The sequence below is a fragment of the Strongylocentrotus purpuratus genome, unplaced genomic scaffold, assembly GCF_000002235.5.
Source record: "Strongylocentrotus purpuratus isolate Spur 01 unplaced genomic scaffold, Spur_5.0 spur5_scaffold_21, whole genome shotgun sequence".
Taxonomy (NCBI): Eukaryota; Metazoa; Echinodermata; class Echinoidea; order Camarodonta; family Strongylocentrotidae; genus Strongylocentrotus; species Strongylocentrotus purpuratus.
In genome coordinates, this window is record NW_022145607.1 from 13487150 (window position 1) to 13500757 (window position 13608).

At 34.5% G+C, this 13608-nt stretch overlaps 1 protein-coding gene across 2 annotated transcripts; it reads right to left on the reverse strand.

Moving 5' to 3' along the window:
• Positions 1-263: 263 nt before the first annotated feature.
• LOC100888947 (baculoviral IAP repeat-containing protein 2) lies at positions 264-13341 on the reverse strand. 2 transcript variants are annotated; one of them, XM_011679076.2, is made up of 7 exons: positions 13264-13341; positions 5468-6219; positions 4817-4968; positions 4427-4559; positions 3040-3269; positions 2199-2304; positions 264-1680 (listed from the first exon to the last, which is right to left on the reverse strand). In XM_011679076.2, the coding sequence occupies exons 2-6, from the start codon at positions 6066-6068 to the stop codon at positions 2209-2211; spliced, it is 1212 nt and encodes a 403-aa protein (XP_011677378.1). In that variant the 5' UTR covers positions 6069-6219; positions 13264-13341; the 3' UTR covers positions 264-1680; positions 2199-2208. The 2 variants fall into 2 exon arrangements, with proteins under 2 accessions (XP_011677378.1, XP_003726896.1); XM_003726848.3 differs by having other exon boundaries at positions 4427-4571.
• Between the last annotated feature and the right edge of the window lie 267 nt (positions 13342-13608).

Here is a 13608-nt window from a genome sequence, read left to right on the forward strand (position 1 = left end):
CTTGACTGTTTAATATTAAACAAATACAATAAACCTTTGGTCTCATAGAGATTGCCTAAGTAAATAGAATAACTGAAGTGGGAACCTAATTTACGGTGAGTTTATTCCCTTCACCGTGAAAGAGAAACATAATGTGTTCTTTCACACCGCATTTACTAAATAATATGTCCAGTATATAGCGCAGTTACTATTAAATATGACTATACTTTACAGCGCTTGTACGCAAAGCATCTATGGTAAATAATTCAATGATTTTTTTCTTCTTCAATTTATGAAGTTCATCAGGCGTGGCATTTTATATTTTTACTTCACATGGAAGGAGACCGGCAAATCAACATTTTACTTTTTAAACCTTGAATAAAGTCACCTCGAATGACAATTGACAGAGTTAATTATGATGTCGAATTCATTTTTTTTTTTTAAATCGAAACTAAATATATTTCAATGTTAGATGAAAGAAATCAAACTTCACTTCAATATAGAATCATTACATTTGTACACTTACAATTCTAGTTGAATTATCTCGAATATAGCATGAAAATAATGGTACACTTCAGGGGGTATATTTTTCATCAACCTGTCCTACTTGCATGGAAAAAAGATTTTAAAAAGACAAATGGCCATTCACTATTGACTTAAGAACTGGTTCTAGTTCAGTAGACGTGATATATACAATAGCATTAATGACTTTGAAGAACTTTAGAGCACTGCAGTCTACGCAGAGTTTAGATTTGTTACATAATTGTACTGTAATACCTTTTGATTTATCTAGTAAATGGATGTAATGAAGAAAAACAAAATATATACATGAGAATGTTTCAATAGTATGCGACTGAAATGTTGGACTTTCAAATAAAAATAAATATAATGATAAATTTACGACTGTTTATCCACTGTTCAATTAACATTGACTTAACATCTGGGTCAAGTTTATTAGACGTGATATCTCCAATCATAGTATTAATGAAATTAAAGAACTTTAGAACACTTTACTCTACATAATTATAGTTTTACATCATTTTTAACATACTTTTAAGCTTTTGAGTACTTCAATAACTCTTTATTTCTCTAGTAACTGCCGTGCAATGAAAATATATATTTATACATTTACGTTTAATATCGAGCGAGTTAAATCCGACTTATAAATAAAAAATTCGAGATAACAAATGTAATTTAGTAATGTTCAACTTGGCCAAGTTCAGTGGGCGTGATATCTTTAATAGTTTTGATGACTTTGAATAATTTAAGAGGACCTACTGTAGTCTATATTAAGTTTTAGTTTTTACATATTTGTATATCTAAATACTTCTTTAATTATCTACAAACTGCCATGCAATGAAAATGTATATTTACGTTAATGTTTAATATCAAACGATTGTAAGTTGACTATGAAACAATAATCCTATCAGGCGTATAGTGAACATTTTCGGCATTGATTTTGAAATTCAGTTCATATTGATAGCTGCAATTACAGCATGATGGATATACGTCGATAGTCCGTTTTTGGTGTGGCACACTGTAGGCATGTAGTAGCAACACGGGCGCATTGAAGGCAAGCCACTTCATGGTTGCAGGGACGCAATATGGTCGCTACATCCTGCTTATTACAGACCTTACACATGACCTTCTTTGGACCGACATCCATCAGGTATCTAGTACTTGATGTAGTCGATGAGAATTCTGTGATTTCGATATAAAAGATGCTTGATGTTAACCTAGTCTCTACGATTACCATTATTCATTGCTACACCAATGGAATTTACTTTTATAGACTATAATATCAGTTAACGCCTTTCTGGCTCGTATAAGACTAAGAGGATTTTAGTTTTCCTACTTTTAAAGAAACAGGAGGGCTAAAGATCTATACAAAAAGACAGTGTCGGAAAGTGAACAGGGCGATATTGTTTTGTTTGCTCACAATATCGTTTCTCGTTGTGATTTCAATATGTAATTTCTTAAAGAAACTAAAATGTAAAGCTTCACAGATCTTCCCTTTAACGCAAACACATTTGCGAATGATTTCTGTTTTGTCCACCAAATTATATCATGCATCCTATAGACTGGAATTGTCCATTTTAAGCAGAAGCTCCCAAACTTCTATCTCTCTCTCTCTCTCTCCTTTCCACCTTCCTCTTTTGCTCTCTACCCCTCAATTCATCTCCCCTTCCCTCCCCATTTACCTAATAGCTAATACTTACATTTGTGTTTCTAAGATTTTGCAGTGGCGAAGCTCTTTTGACCAGACTTTGGTGATTCTTCTTGTCTTGAGTCACTGTTTATCTCAAGATTAGCAAACCTTTGCGTCTATATAGGTAGTGAAAAAAATACAAACCAAGATAGGAATACAAATTTACTGGATAGTTCAAGATGACTTCAAAATATGAACAAATGTTAGACTGTAGCTTAGTTATTTTGAAGAATAAAAACCTGTATTTATTTCGTCTTGTTTTTCTTATCTGTGAAGTAATGGAAAATACGGTTCTTGGAGGAATTGTCTTTATAAGTGATGCTTAAGTATGTATTATCGCATTTTTCATCTCTTTATTCATATAATTTTCCAAAGATACAAATCTTGAAATATATTAGAATTCGTTCTTTGAGAAATTATCATTGGGGGTGGTGTTTTGATATAGTATTGTTGGATTTTCGATCTCTATATTCATATTTGCTGCAAAGGTTACATCTATTCAATTTATGAAGTTCATCAGGAGTGGCATTTTATATTTTTACTATTATGGTTTGTATTTACGCCGCATGTGATCAATGGTCACCATATATAGCTTCACGATTCACTTGGTGATATTTCAGTAATGCAGCTTATAATTTCCCCCATCAATATCACTTCACCAATTATGGTATGGTTTAATTGAATCAGCTCTGCCCCCAATCCCATAGTATGCCTCAAATCTTTACAATCAACCAATCACCATAGCAAAATGCAACATTGTAGCCTTACCACATTGATTTTCCAGGGGCTGTTCTCATACTGAATTAAAAGAGATTTAGTGCTTACGAAACGATTTTATTTACATTCCGAACCTGTGTATCAATGGTGCTTGCTGAAGATTGCAATGATTTATCATTGGCTGTGTTCTTCTGTTCCGCCGCCTCTAAAATTTTGATGAAGTTGTCCGAAGTCGAGAAGTTTAGGTCCGTTTCATGTAATTGTTCCTCGATGATACGACACACTAGCGCCGCGTCGAATTTACTCTTCAGGATCATTTTGACAGTCGGGCTGTCCATTATCTCGACCAATTTCTTAGCAGAAACTGTGTACAAAATATAATTTATATTGGTGAAGTATGGCAAGGAAATCTCTATGTTCTTCATGATGGCTGTAGAGTTATGGTGAGGGACACCATCTGCATAACTTAAATTTATTTCTATGAAAATACGATGAGAGATGCATAATTGGTGTGGTGACAAAACCTCGTATCTCAAAAATCATGAATTTTCAGGAGAGCGAAAAAACTTTCCTGTCTTAACAAATTTAGTGCTGTGACACCGTCCTTTCTTTTTAAAACGGGAATATTTATATAATTTTTAATGTCATTGTTGAAATACATTAAAATAATTGTTTTTATATTTGAAAGTGAGTCACGAGGTTTTTTTGCGTTTGTCTACATTGAGAGTTTTTAGTTTTTATTCAAATTGAGATACGAGTTCTTACTTTCAATTCTGAATGAGTTACGAGGATTTGGTTGAATAAGTTACGATTTGTATACACTAACTTCGGTACTGTTAGGCCGTGTGTGAGTTACGAGGAAAAGGAATTACGTATCTTATGTTACATGGTTTTGTCAGTGCAGCTTCAAAGGGGGTTAAAGTTACGAGGTTTAGTTTAAGGGTGTTTGTGTGGAATTTGTGAAAAAACCGAGAAGGAGGCGTGCCATGGATTTATCAGGTGGTGTCGTAGGCCATTAGGTACACAATTATGAAGAAAAAAAATCAAAATCTCAAAAAATTGAGATACGAGGGTTTTGTCACCCCACTGACGATTACGTTAAAATAAGTTGTGCGTGTGTGACGAGTAGAGAATAGGGACTTTTATATTCGCATGTCGACATAGTGAACTGCTACGTGCGACATCCTTTTAAGGCAATGTGACGTCCTTTTAAGGCACTGGCAGTGCCCGACCGTGTCTATAAATGACGTCGCATCGCCTTAAAAAGATGCCACATGTAGCAGTCCACATTCTCGTTGTGCAAATCTCAAAGTCCCTAGTTACGCTAAGGACATTACGGAATGATGAGCTTGTTTTAGAGCTCAAATCCAATGAAGCCTAAAATTAGTTCCCTATCTCAGAGATTTCATAATAGAGGAAGATATTGTTAAAACTCCAAATAAATTAATCTGAGAGTGTATGCCCACGTTTGTCACAACCATTTCTTTGAAGACGCTCTGATTCAGGCTTCAGAATACTCACCTTTGGTATCCTTCTCTGACTCGCCTGCTTCTGAAGCTGGTGTCTTCTGATGATCTGCTGGTGAGGACTGGGTAGAAACAGCTGGGCTCTGTTTAGATTCTCTCTTCTCTGCCTCCTCACTCGCTTTTGCTTTCTTAAAGAAATCCTTAAAATAAAATAAGATAAGTTGCATGAGACTAATGGTACATGATGTCGATGCATTATTGTAGAGCGCTTAGAGACTTCTGACAAAGTAAGTGTTAGGCGCTATATAAGCACTGTAATTATTATTATTATTATTATTATTCCTCGACTAAAACTATTTGAGGGAAGTAAAAGCGAATATCAAAACCCTTAGCTGATTTACGTTCTATCGCTGTATGATAACATAACCATGATCTTCATTCTCACCTGTACTTCATCAACGAAAGCTTTCCCTTTCATTTCTATCAGCCACTCGCACTTAGGAAAGTTCCTGGCATGCTCGCTCCAGGGCTCGTCATCCTCTTCCCAGTTCTCAATGCCACCATTACAGTAGAAACATCTGGCCCTGTCACCAGGACCTATAAGGTGGAGGAATGGTGAGAATGTGTGTTAGCACGGAGGAGTCAGAGACGGAGAAGAGGGGAATGGGAGATAGTAAGATGGGAGGGGGGGGGGGGGGACTTACCGTCAAATGCCTTTGTCAGATATGCATAAAACATTGCTCACCTGCATGAACAAGGCTATCTTGCAAGTTTCACAATTCACTCTCTGTGTAGTTGTACCGTAGCTGCCCAATGTGCAAAAAAGTTAAATGCAAACCACCATTTCCCCAATCAAGATAGTGTAACCCTTTTACATTTATGCTTAATTTTTGGAGTGATATTTTAGTCGCTCCTTTAATAGGCCTAACGCCGACGTTCCATGTTATCAATGCATTTAACCGCTTCCAGATGATTAGTTTACAAGAATATTAGATCTGCAGAATATTATCATGAATATTTGTATTTTTAAAATATAAAAGTGTTCATCAAACTAATTTCATTCATTTAAAACAATAAATTGTTATATACGTCTTACCTGTGAACGAAAATCCAGCGTTAGCCAGCCATTTTGTTTCAGAATGAGACAGTTTGCATTCGTCTGGCCAATCGCGGAACGTGTCTTCCCGTCTTAATTCATCATCAAATAGTGGAGCATGGGCACTTGTCAACTTCCCAGTAAAAGATGTTCCACAATAGGCATCTACATAGTCTTTAGAGGTCATCAGATCATGGGTTTTACTGATGCATAAGACGGCTTGTCCGTCCGCCTCAGTCCGCGAGGTATCAGTCTTTAGGCTTTCCTTCATTTCATTCCACCTTTCAATCGTGAAATTTTTCTTCTCCTGGTTCTTCACCATATCACAATGCGGATACATTGTTTTATGTACTTCCGCTACAATGTCCCCTTCTTTCCACCCCTCAATTTGGCCTCCGCACGAAAAGCATTCCACTCTGTCAAATATCCCGACGTAGCGGAATCCTGCCTCTGCAAGTGAGCCTGGTGTTACTGGACATTTTTTCCGCCAGGTTTTAAACGTTTTAATTCTTTCTACTTCAAACCTCATTTTGGATAGGTCATGTCTTAACTGAAATTTGCCGCGCACTTTAATGCGAGTCTCCTTATTATTCGTGGCCATTTTGAATATCAGTCGCAAAAGCCTTTCAGTTAAACTCTATGATCCTGTTCCAATATGTTCTGCATTTGATTGGGCTGCGTGTCAGCAAATCTGTTCAAACAGGAAATGCCTATATATCCCATAGATTAATAACTCAAAAGCATCTTGGCACCTGCAAGGTGAGAAAATGAAGACAAAAAAAAATAGACATTTTATTTTACGAAGTTAGCCATGAAAGTTATAACTACAATGTAATGTATAGTATATCAACAATTGGTACAAAATCTTCCACAGAAATATATTTAAACATTCCAATATTGAAATGAAAAATAATTTTTATCAGTATTGAAATGAATTATGAATTCATTATTAAAGCCTAGCATAACTAAAACAGTACTAGAAATGAGATTTTTTTTCACCTATTGCGTTATTGTTTTTGATTGATTGATACATTTTATTTCAAATTTAGTAAAAAAAACCCACAAAAAACAGGTTATAAACATTTACAATGTACATATAAAATCGACTTATATATGTGAAACAAAGTAATAACATTTAAATACAAATAGTTGGAAAAATAAATAGGGTGTATTAGTAAAAGCCTATGTGGCTTGACAAGTTGATACACCCATTACAAAGAATGAAAAACATTATATAAATTTCAGGTAGCTGACGGTTACGTACTAAATTATATTTAACTTAAACATACTGGGACAGTAAATAGCGCCTGTACTTATTTTTAAAAGAATTTCCAAATTGATTATTAAGGGGGATAATGTATTCCATATAGTGGGACTAACGAACCGAATAGACTTAAAAAGAGAGTGAGATGTGACCTTCGATTGATGGAATAACTGGTTGTGTCTAGTATAAATAATTGTGGACATGGACATTTAAAGAAAACATATTCATTAAGTATTCCGGTAATGTATCTAAAGAGTAACGATGCATATTAAAGTATACCCATTTTTAATCTATTAATATAAAAACGTTTAACGTTTTAAATTTGTAAAAAAAATTGGTTGTGATGGGGCCAGATAATCTGGATTTGAGCAATGCGTAATGCCTTTTTTTTAAGACGGTGTAATTTAATTAATTTTGAAGGATAAGGATTAGCCCAGACAATATTATTATTATTCCAATCTTCAAACCTTAAAAGTGTAGAATCATTAACGCTGATATTATCAGGCATGTTGAAATAACGTAAAATCAATCAGTAAGGATAATTCTAACACAGATAATCATATAATGACTTGCTTTTTCATGAAAACAAATCTCTTGAAATCACAACATCATTATTTTGCCTCGTTTCGTAAACACATATTCATGGTTCATAAAAATGCACTGAAAGATTATCCTTGGTGACAAAGGTTGCCCACACAGTCAGAAAGCAAACACTCGAAACACGCAAGCAATTAATATAAATAATAAATCTTAGTTATTATGTTTGACGTTATATTATGTTGCATGGAGGATGTCACTAGGAATGGGGTGGGGTGGGGATAAGCCACTTCCCTTCATCTCAGAACATAATGTCGGCACAACAAATCATAGCAGTTTCCATTTTTAAAGTTTTCGTTACCTCATTCGGTGAATCCGCAAATCTGGGGACCTTTTCTGATCAAACAAATGTTTTAGTAAATCTGGGCCTTACAACACTCGTTCCTTTGCAAAATGTTCTTTCAATGCCTCTGCTTTTTTGCACCAGGGATTGGCAAGAAGAAGTCTACCCTAGCCTGGAAATATGTCAAAAATAATAATGATGCAATCATGTTAGAAAATGCATGAACATAGCCAGTGGCCATGTGTGTGTGTGTGTGTGTGGGGGGGGGGATAATGCATCAGGAGTAGAACATTCCAACTCAGAATATGTTATGTTAATTACCAAGCTTCCCCTTTTTTTACCTTCTTAAAGGTAATACAAAGTTTTGGTATGGGGGTAATGAATTTGGTTCAAAATAACATTTTGGAAGCATATGGGATCCTACAATATTTAGTGATCGTTGTCGCGGTTGAAATCGAGTCTAAAGTTATGAAATTGTAAATAATAAACTCTTTATGTTGTATAGCTCCCTCTTAGAGTCAAGATATTAATTAAGCTATGAAACAATGTTTCTTGACTAAAATAGACTGATAGGCTATTCCCTTCTGAAAATTATGTATCACAACTACATATTCTGGAATTTTCATGATCGCAGCTACCATTGTATAGCCGAAGGCGCTATTTGATATTTATCAAAATTTACTGGGAGCACCGGTAATTTTTTATATTCCATTTCTCTCGAAAGCAGAAGTGTGTTTTAGGGGTTAAATTTTCTAGTGCTTATAATACATCCACAGGGGCATCCAAATATATCAAAATTGTGAAGAATCACTATCCAGCCAATTTTCAATATTTCCCAAAACTTTGTATTACCTTTAACCTGTCCTTTCCCTTTCATTCCCAATGAGGAGTGGGGCACTCTCTCTCTCTCTCTCTCTCTCTCTCTCTCTCTCTCTCTCTCGGGAACTGCTATTATGCCGATTGGGGGAGGGTGTGGAAGGAGCCTCAGTTAGCTAGGCCACTGCAACTTTTCCGTCAACATAAATAATATTTCAATTCACCTTTAACTCAAAAAAAATTAATTTCGTTTTGTTACTTTCCATGAATGTGATATAAAAGTAACATAATTTCTAACTTTTGTTTGATCATGAATGTATAACAGACTAAGAATCGAATTGTTCTCTATAGGCGTATCTACATGATCTTGGTTAATTATGATGATAGTGCATTTATAAGGGTAGAATCGAGTTACATCAACACGGCCGAAATAAAAAACGACACCATTTTTTATCCTAAAAACGGAGAAAAAAGCTAGATAAGCTTTAAGAGAAGGTTGAGTTCTGAGCAGAGGTGAACAATAATTTGTGAGCATTTTCATTGATATTGTGCGGGTGTGGAAAAAATGTTCCCTGAAAAGCATGGCTCTTCAAATGCCTTAATATTCTTAAAATTACATGTAACCAGGAGGGGGTGGGGGGGGGGGTCGGGGGGATACGTCTCCTCATTTTTTTAAAGGATCGTCCCCCCCCCCCCCTTATTCGGAAAATTTGAAAAATAGCAAACAAAAATGTATAGTAAATACTGACTAAAGACTGCAACACACTTTTAGGCTCAAGAGTGCAGCGTTTAGACTAATAAAAAATGCAAAAATCATCTCGCTCGGTCGCTACGCTCGCTCGCATACTAATCTTCAAAATGTACAAGCAAATATAGCAGAAAATCTGTATTCCGTTGGTATCACCGTGATACCAACGGAATACCGATTTTTCCTCGCATTTCGTCCCCCCCCCCCCCCAACTCGGTCATGAAAAGAAATCGCCGCCCCTCCATGAAACAGCTCAAAAAAGAGGACCCCATTTGTATGCCACATGTACAGTGCCTGTTACTTCTACCGAGACTGCAGTGGGCCAAAGTTCCTATCGGTGTGATGATTCCAGAACCTTGCAGTACACATAAATACTTATAATGCTACATGATAAACATTTTCTAATCGATTCCACATCGTTTCTTTCACAATGCAATCGCATGACCAGAACTCAACTTTATCTTTAAAACACTCAAACAAATATTGCAAACAAACTTCATAACCTTTAAAACTCCTTCCCATTTACGCCCAGTCATATATCGTCATGGTTGTTGTTTACCTTCACCTTCACCTTTCACCTTTCAAAGGGAGTTTTCATTCAGGCATTGCGCAATACTGTGCACATCACATGACACGAGTCTGGTCTTTATGACACTTGAGATTAGATTCAATATTTGTCTTTCGTTTATTATCATGAATAGATAGAAGCAAACATGACGCAAGCAGAATATAAGAGGGGAATTACTGCCTTATTATACTGTGCAGATCAATCATTCTAAAAGTGATAATAACGATGATTTTAATTATAATGATAATGGCAATAATAATAATAATCATAATAATAATGATCCTATTCATAATAATGATAATAAGTATAGTAATATGCATAAATATCATAATATCGATTATTTAGGATCGCTCAAAACTAAAAGTACAATGATAGCGCTCAAAAGATTACAGAAAAGAGAAACATTAGACTCATAAAATGGGTTAATCATATTATCTGAATGTATTACTGAGCGAAGGCTAATCTTTAAAAGCCTACTGTACTTCCTAAAGTTACTTGCTCCCTCTATATAGAAAACAATGCCTAATCGGGGTCTGTTGGTCCCCCATGATCCTCTTTTCTTATGTTAATTGAGAGCTGAGTTGACTACATAGCCACCTGTCAGTGACCTCGCTGGGTGGTCTAATCCCTCATGTCCAAACTAGTACAGACGCGAGCTAAAGGGATCTTTAAAAAGTTACAAAACAGGTTAATTCTCTGATGGAAAGTTCGATATTGTTCTACGTTTTCGAAGCAGCCACGGTTTTTCTTAAGATGATAGTCTGGATTTCGGAACAATTATCTTTCATACCATATTTCTTATATTATAATTCTTTCCATTTCATTTTCATTTGTTCATTCATTACCATCTTCATATAAAAAATAGATCATTACAACAATATACATTACATAAAAAATTACATGCAATCATACAAGTTAACAGTTACTAGACGAAAATGAGAAAAGGGGAACCATAAGGCCAAAGGGCCTCGTAAAATAAGTTCGCTAAAAGTATAAATTATTATTTGGTTTTTCAACTTATTCTGTTACTGAAAGACGTGTAAACAAATTAAAAAACAAACCGTGGATAAAAAAAAAAAACAACAACCAAAAAAAAAAGCCAGAGGAACAGCAAAGTCTAAAATATGGTTATGTTTTATGTCAGTATTTGGACAAATAATAAATGTTAAGACATTTTTTCAATAGTCTTTGGTTATTGCAAAGGGGAATATATTTTGGTAATGAATTCCAAATCACCGGGAGATTCAACCGATGAGATTTGGCTTCATACATAAACACAATTTTCCAACGATGAAAATTGGTTCGATTTATTGTGTTATGATTATGAATACTGAGATTCGTAGGGTACATGTTCGAAATAGTATTTGGAAGAAGATTATGAAAATAAAGGAACCGTAGCACTGATGTAGGGTACTGGTATAAATCAAATATATTCAAGGTTTTGAGCTTGATAAAAAGAGGTGCGGAATGAGCAAAGAAATGGCTACTGGTACAAATACGCAGTACCGTGCTTTTTCAGTAAATTTAATTAAGATGTTCATTTTTAGTTTGCCACATTTTATTCTATTTCTATTATATCCATTGTCTTTTTTCTTTTTATATTGTATTCTATTAATACAATGTTCTATATTTGAAAATAATGAATGTTTCAAGCTCCCCGCATAGTTATATTTATATGTTTTTGACATAAACAATCTTATTTTACTCATTAAATATCACTAAACAATTTGCACGTCCCCTATATGCTACTGGGAAATTACCTGTCTTTCTAAAATTACACTAATGTAATATGGTCCGACTTGAGCTATGTATGCTTCGTTTTCACTAATAAAAGGGTCAAACTTACAATGCAAAATTATTTTTTAGGTTTTTATTGGCATCAAAACAACGCTTGTATAAATAAATTCATTTTTCTGCTTAATTAAAAAAAACAGATATCACTTTTGGAGAAATAAAGCCATCAAATCGTTTTATGATATGGAACAATATATTGCAGGAACAAATTTTATTTAAACAAATCCTGAAAACATTGTTTCTTAATACCAAATGTGTTTGAGTATTTTTGGAATACATTTGGAATACATATTGTATTTTGGTATAATTATATTGATAATATACATGTATGTGCTGCTGTACGGCCCAGATGATATGTTTATGACGAAAAATACTCGACATTACTATCTTTTATATAGTTCTTTATTGCTTATATAAAGGAAGCCTGTGGAAGGGTACATATAATTATTGAAAAACAATAGTTACACCAAATGTGTAGATACACAAAATGGCTACAAAAGCAAACAACCCTTTTTAAGAAATGAAATTCAAATTCAGAATAGCTTTTGCAACTGCAAATTATACAAAAGATGGGTAATTGGGGAATAATTCAGATGTTTCCTAAACTGTATACACAAATAAAAGACCATTTTACTCACTTTCTAAAACCTCAATATTGTTTTGTTAATAAATTCAGTAGCCAGGTCATTCTGCATGATATTGATTTTTAGTTTTTTCCAATGATTAAAAGTAAAATAATTTTTTAACCAAACAAAAACATACCAAAAAACAAAGAACCAAATAAAGTAGCTAAATGTTTTATTAATGTTAAATATCTGACCTTCAATTTCAGATTTCTACATGGATGACTAAATTCACCATTAAGAAGCCAAGATATATATTTAGCATTTGTAGTCTCCAGGCCAATTTAAATTTAATATTTTGTTTATCCAAGAGTCGGTGCGAGACTTTAATATGTACAATGAACTCATTGAATCCTCTATGTTTTGGCACAAATCGTGGAATATCTACGAATTTTCTTTTTATGTCTCTAGTTCCTGGTTGTTAAGTCATAAATTTATGTGGCTTATACTTTTAAACGAGTAAATCATTAATAAATAGTGTCAAACTTAAATAACACATCTATGTATGATAGAAAACGGAACTGTGTTTAGAACGACCTATCGGACGATAGTACTGACAATTAGCATTACTCTCTATGAACAGGAATGGAAATCCACTCTTTCGATCAATTTCATATAAATTGACATTCATGCATCAACCGTGTTAACGAAAAAGTCGAAACTACTCTCAAAAGACATTGTTCAACGTCTACTTTAGAGTCTAATTTGGATTGGATTTAACTCCAAAGGAAGAGATCTCTAGTAACTACGATTCCTAAAGAGTGAATTTATACTCTTCTGCATTAAGAATGACAGACGAAATTGCTGTATCGCCCTACTATAAACGGAAACATTGAGGTTTAGATTCAAACGTTTTAAAAAGACCTCAATGATTGTCCAATGATACTGGCGTTTGTAGGAATCTGACAGCATAGCCACGTCTAAAATATTTCCCGCACCAAATTTCACGCCCCGCACTTGGACGTGACTTTAGACACATTTTATAGGAACATCTGCGAAGTTCCTGAGAACATATTAATGAGTTTAACATTCATAGCACATGGCACGACAACATAAACATATTTTTTTACAAAAATATATCAACATTAGATCATAATTCTTACCATTCACATGGAAGCGATGTCCCTTCCTGCAGAATGTACTCATGGGAAAGAAAGAACGTATGAGAAGGTCGTCTCGTTTGAATCCAGTCCACCAAGGTTCACAGTCCAAAATCAAAGTTACGTGGGACCGTATTAAGTGTGTGCCGACCCTATGATATCATGCCTATTAAAGGTGACATAGAGGTAACATTACTTCTTAGGAGTACTTTGCATTATATTCATGTCCATAAAGCTCACTTCGAAATTTTACTTTTAATTTTCAAAAGATCTTTTTTTTCTTCAGACCCAAACAGATAATCATGTCGACAAGTTCGATTACGCTCAAATACCTTAAATCCCTTCAAA

Excerpts from the sequence above, each read along its gene's own strand:
- LOC100888947 (XM_003726848.3), bottom strand. The coding sequence starts at position 6,068 with ATGGCCACGAATAATAAGGAGACTCGCATTAAAGTGCGCGGCAAATTT. Across the intron at positions 4,969-5,467 it reads CGCTGGATTTTCGTTCACAG|GTCCTGGTGACAGGGCCAGA; the intron begins GTAAGACGTATA and ends TCCACCTTATAG. Across the intron at positions 4,572-4,816 it reads CTTTCGTTGATGAAGTACAG|GATTTCTTTAAGAAAGCAAA; the intron begins GTGAGAATGAAG and ends TTTTATTTTAAG.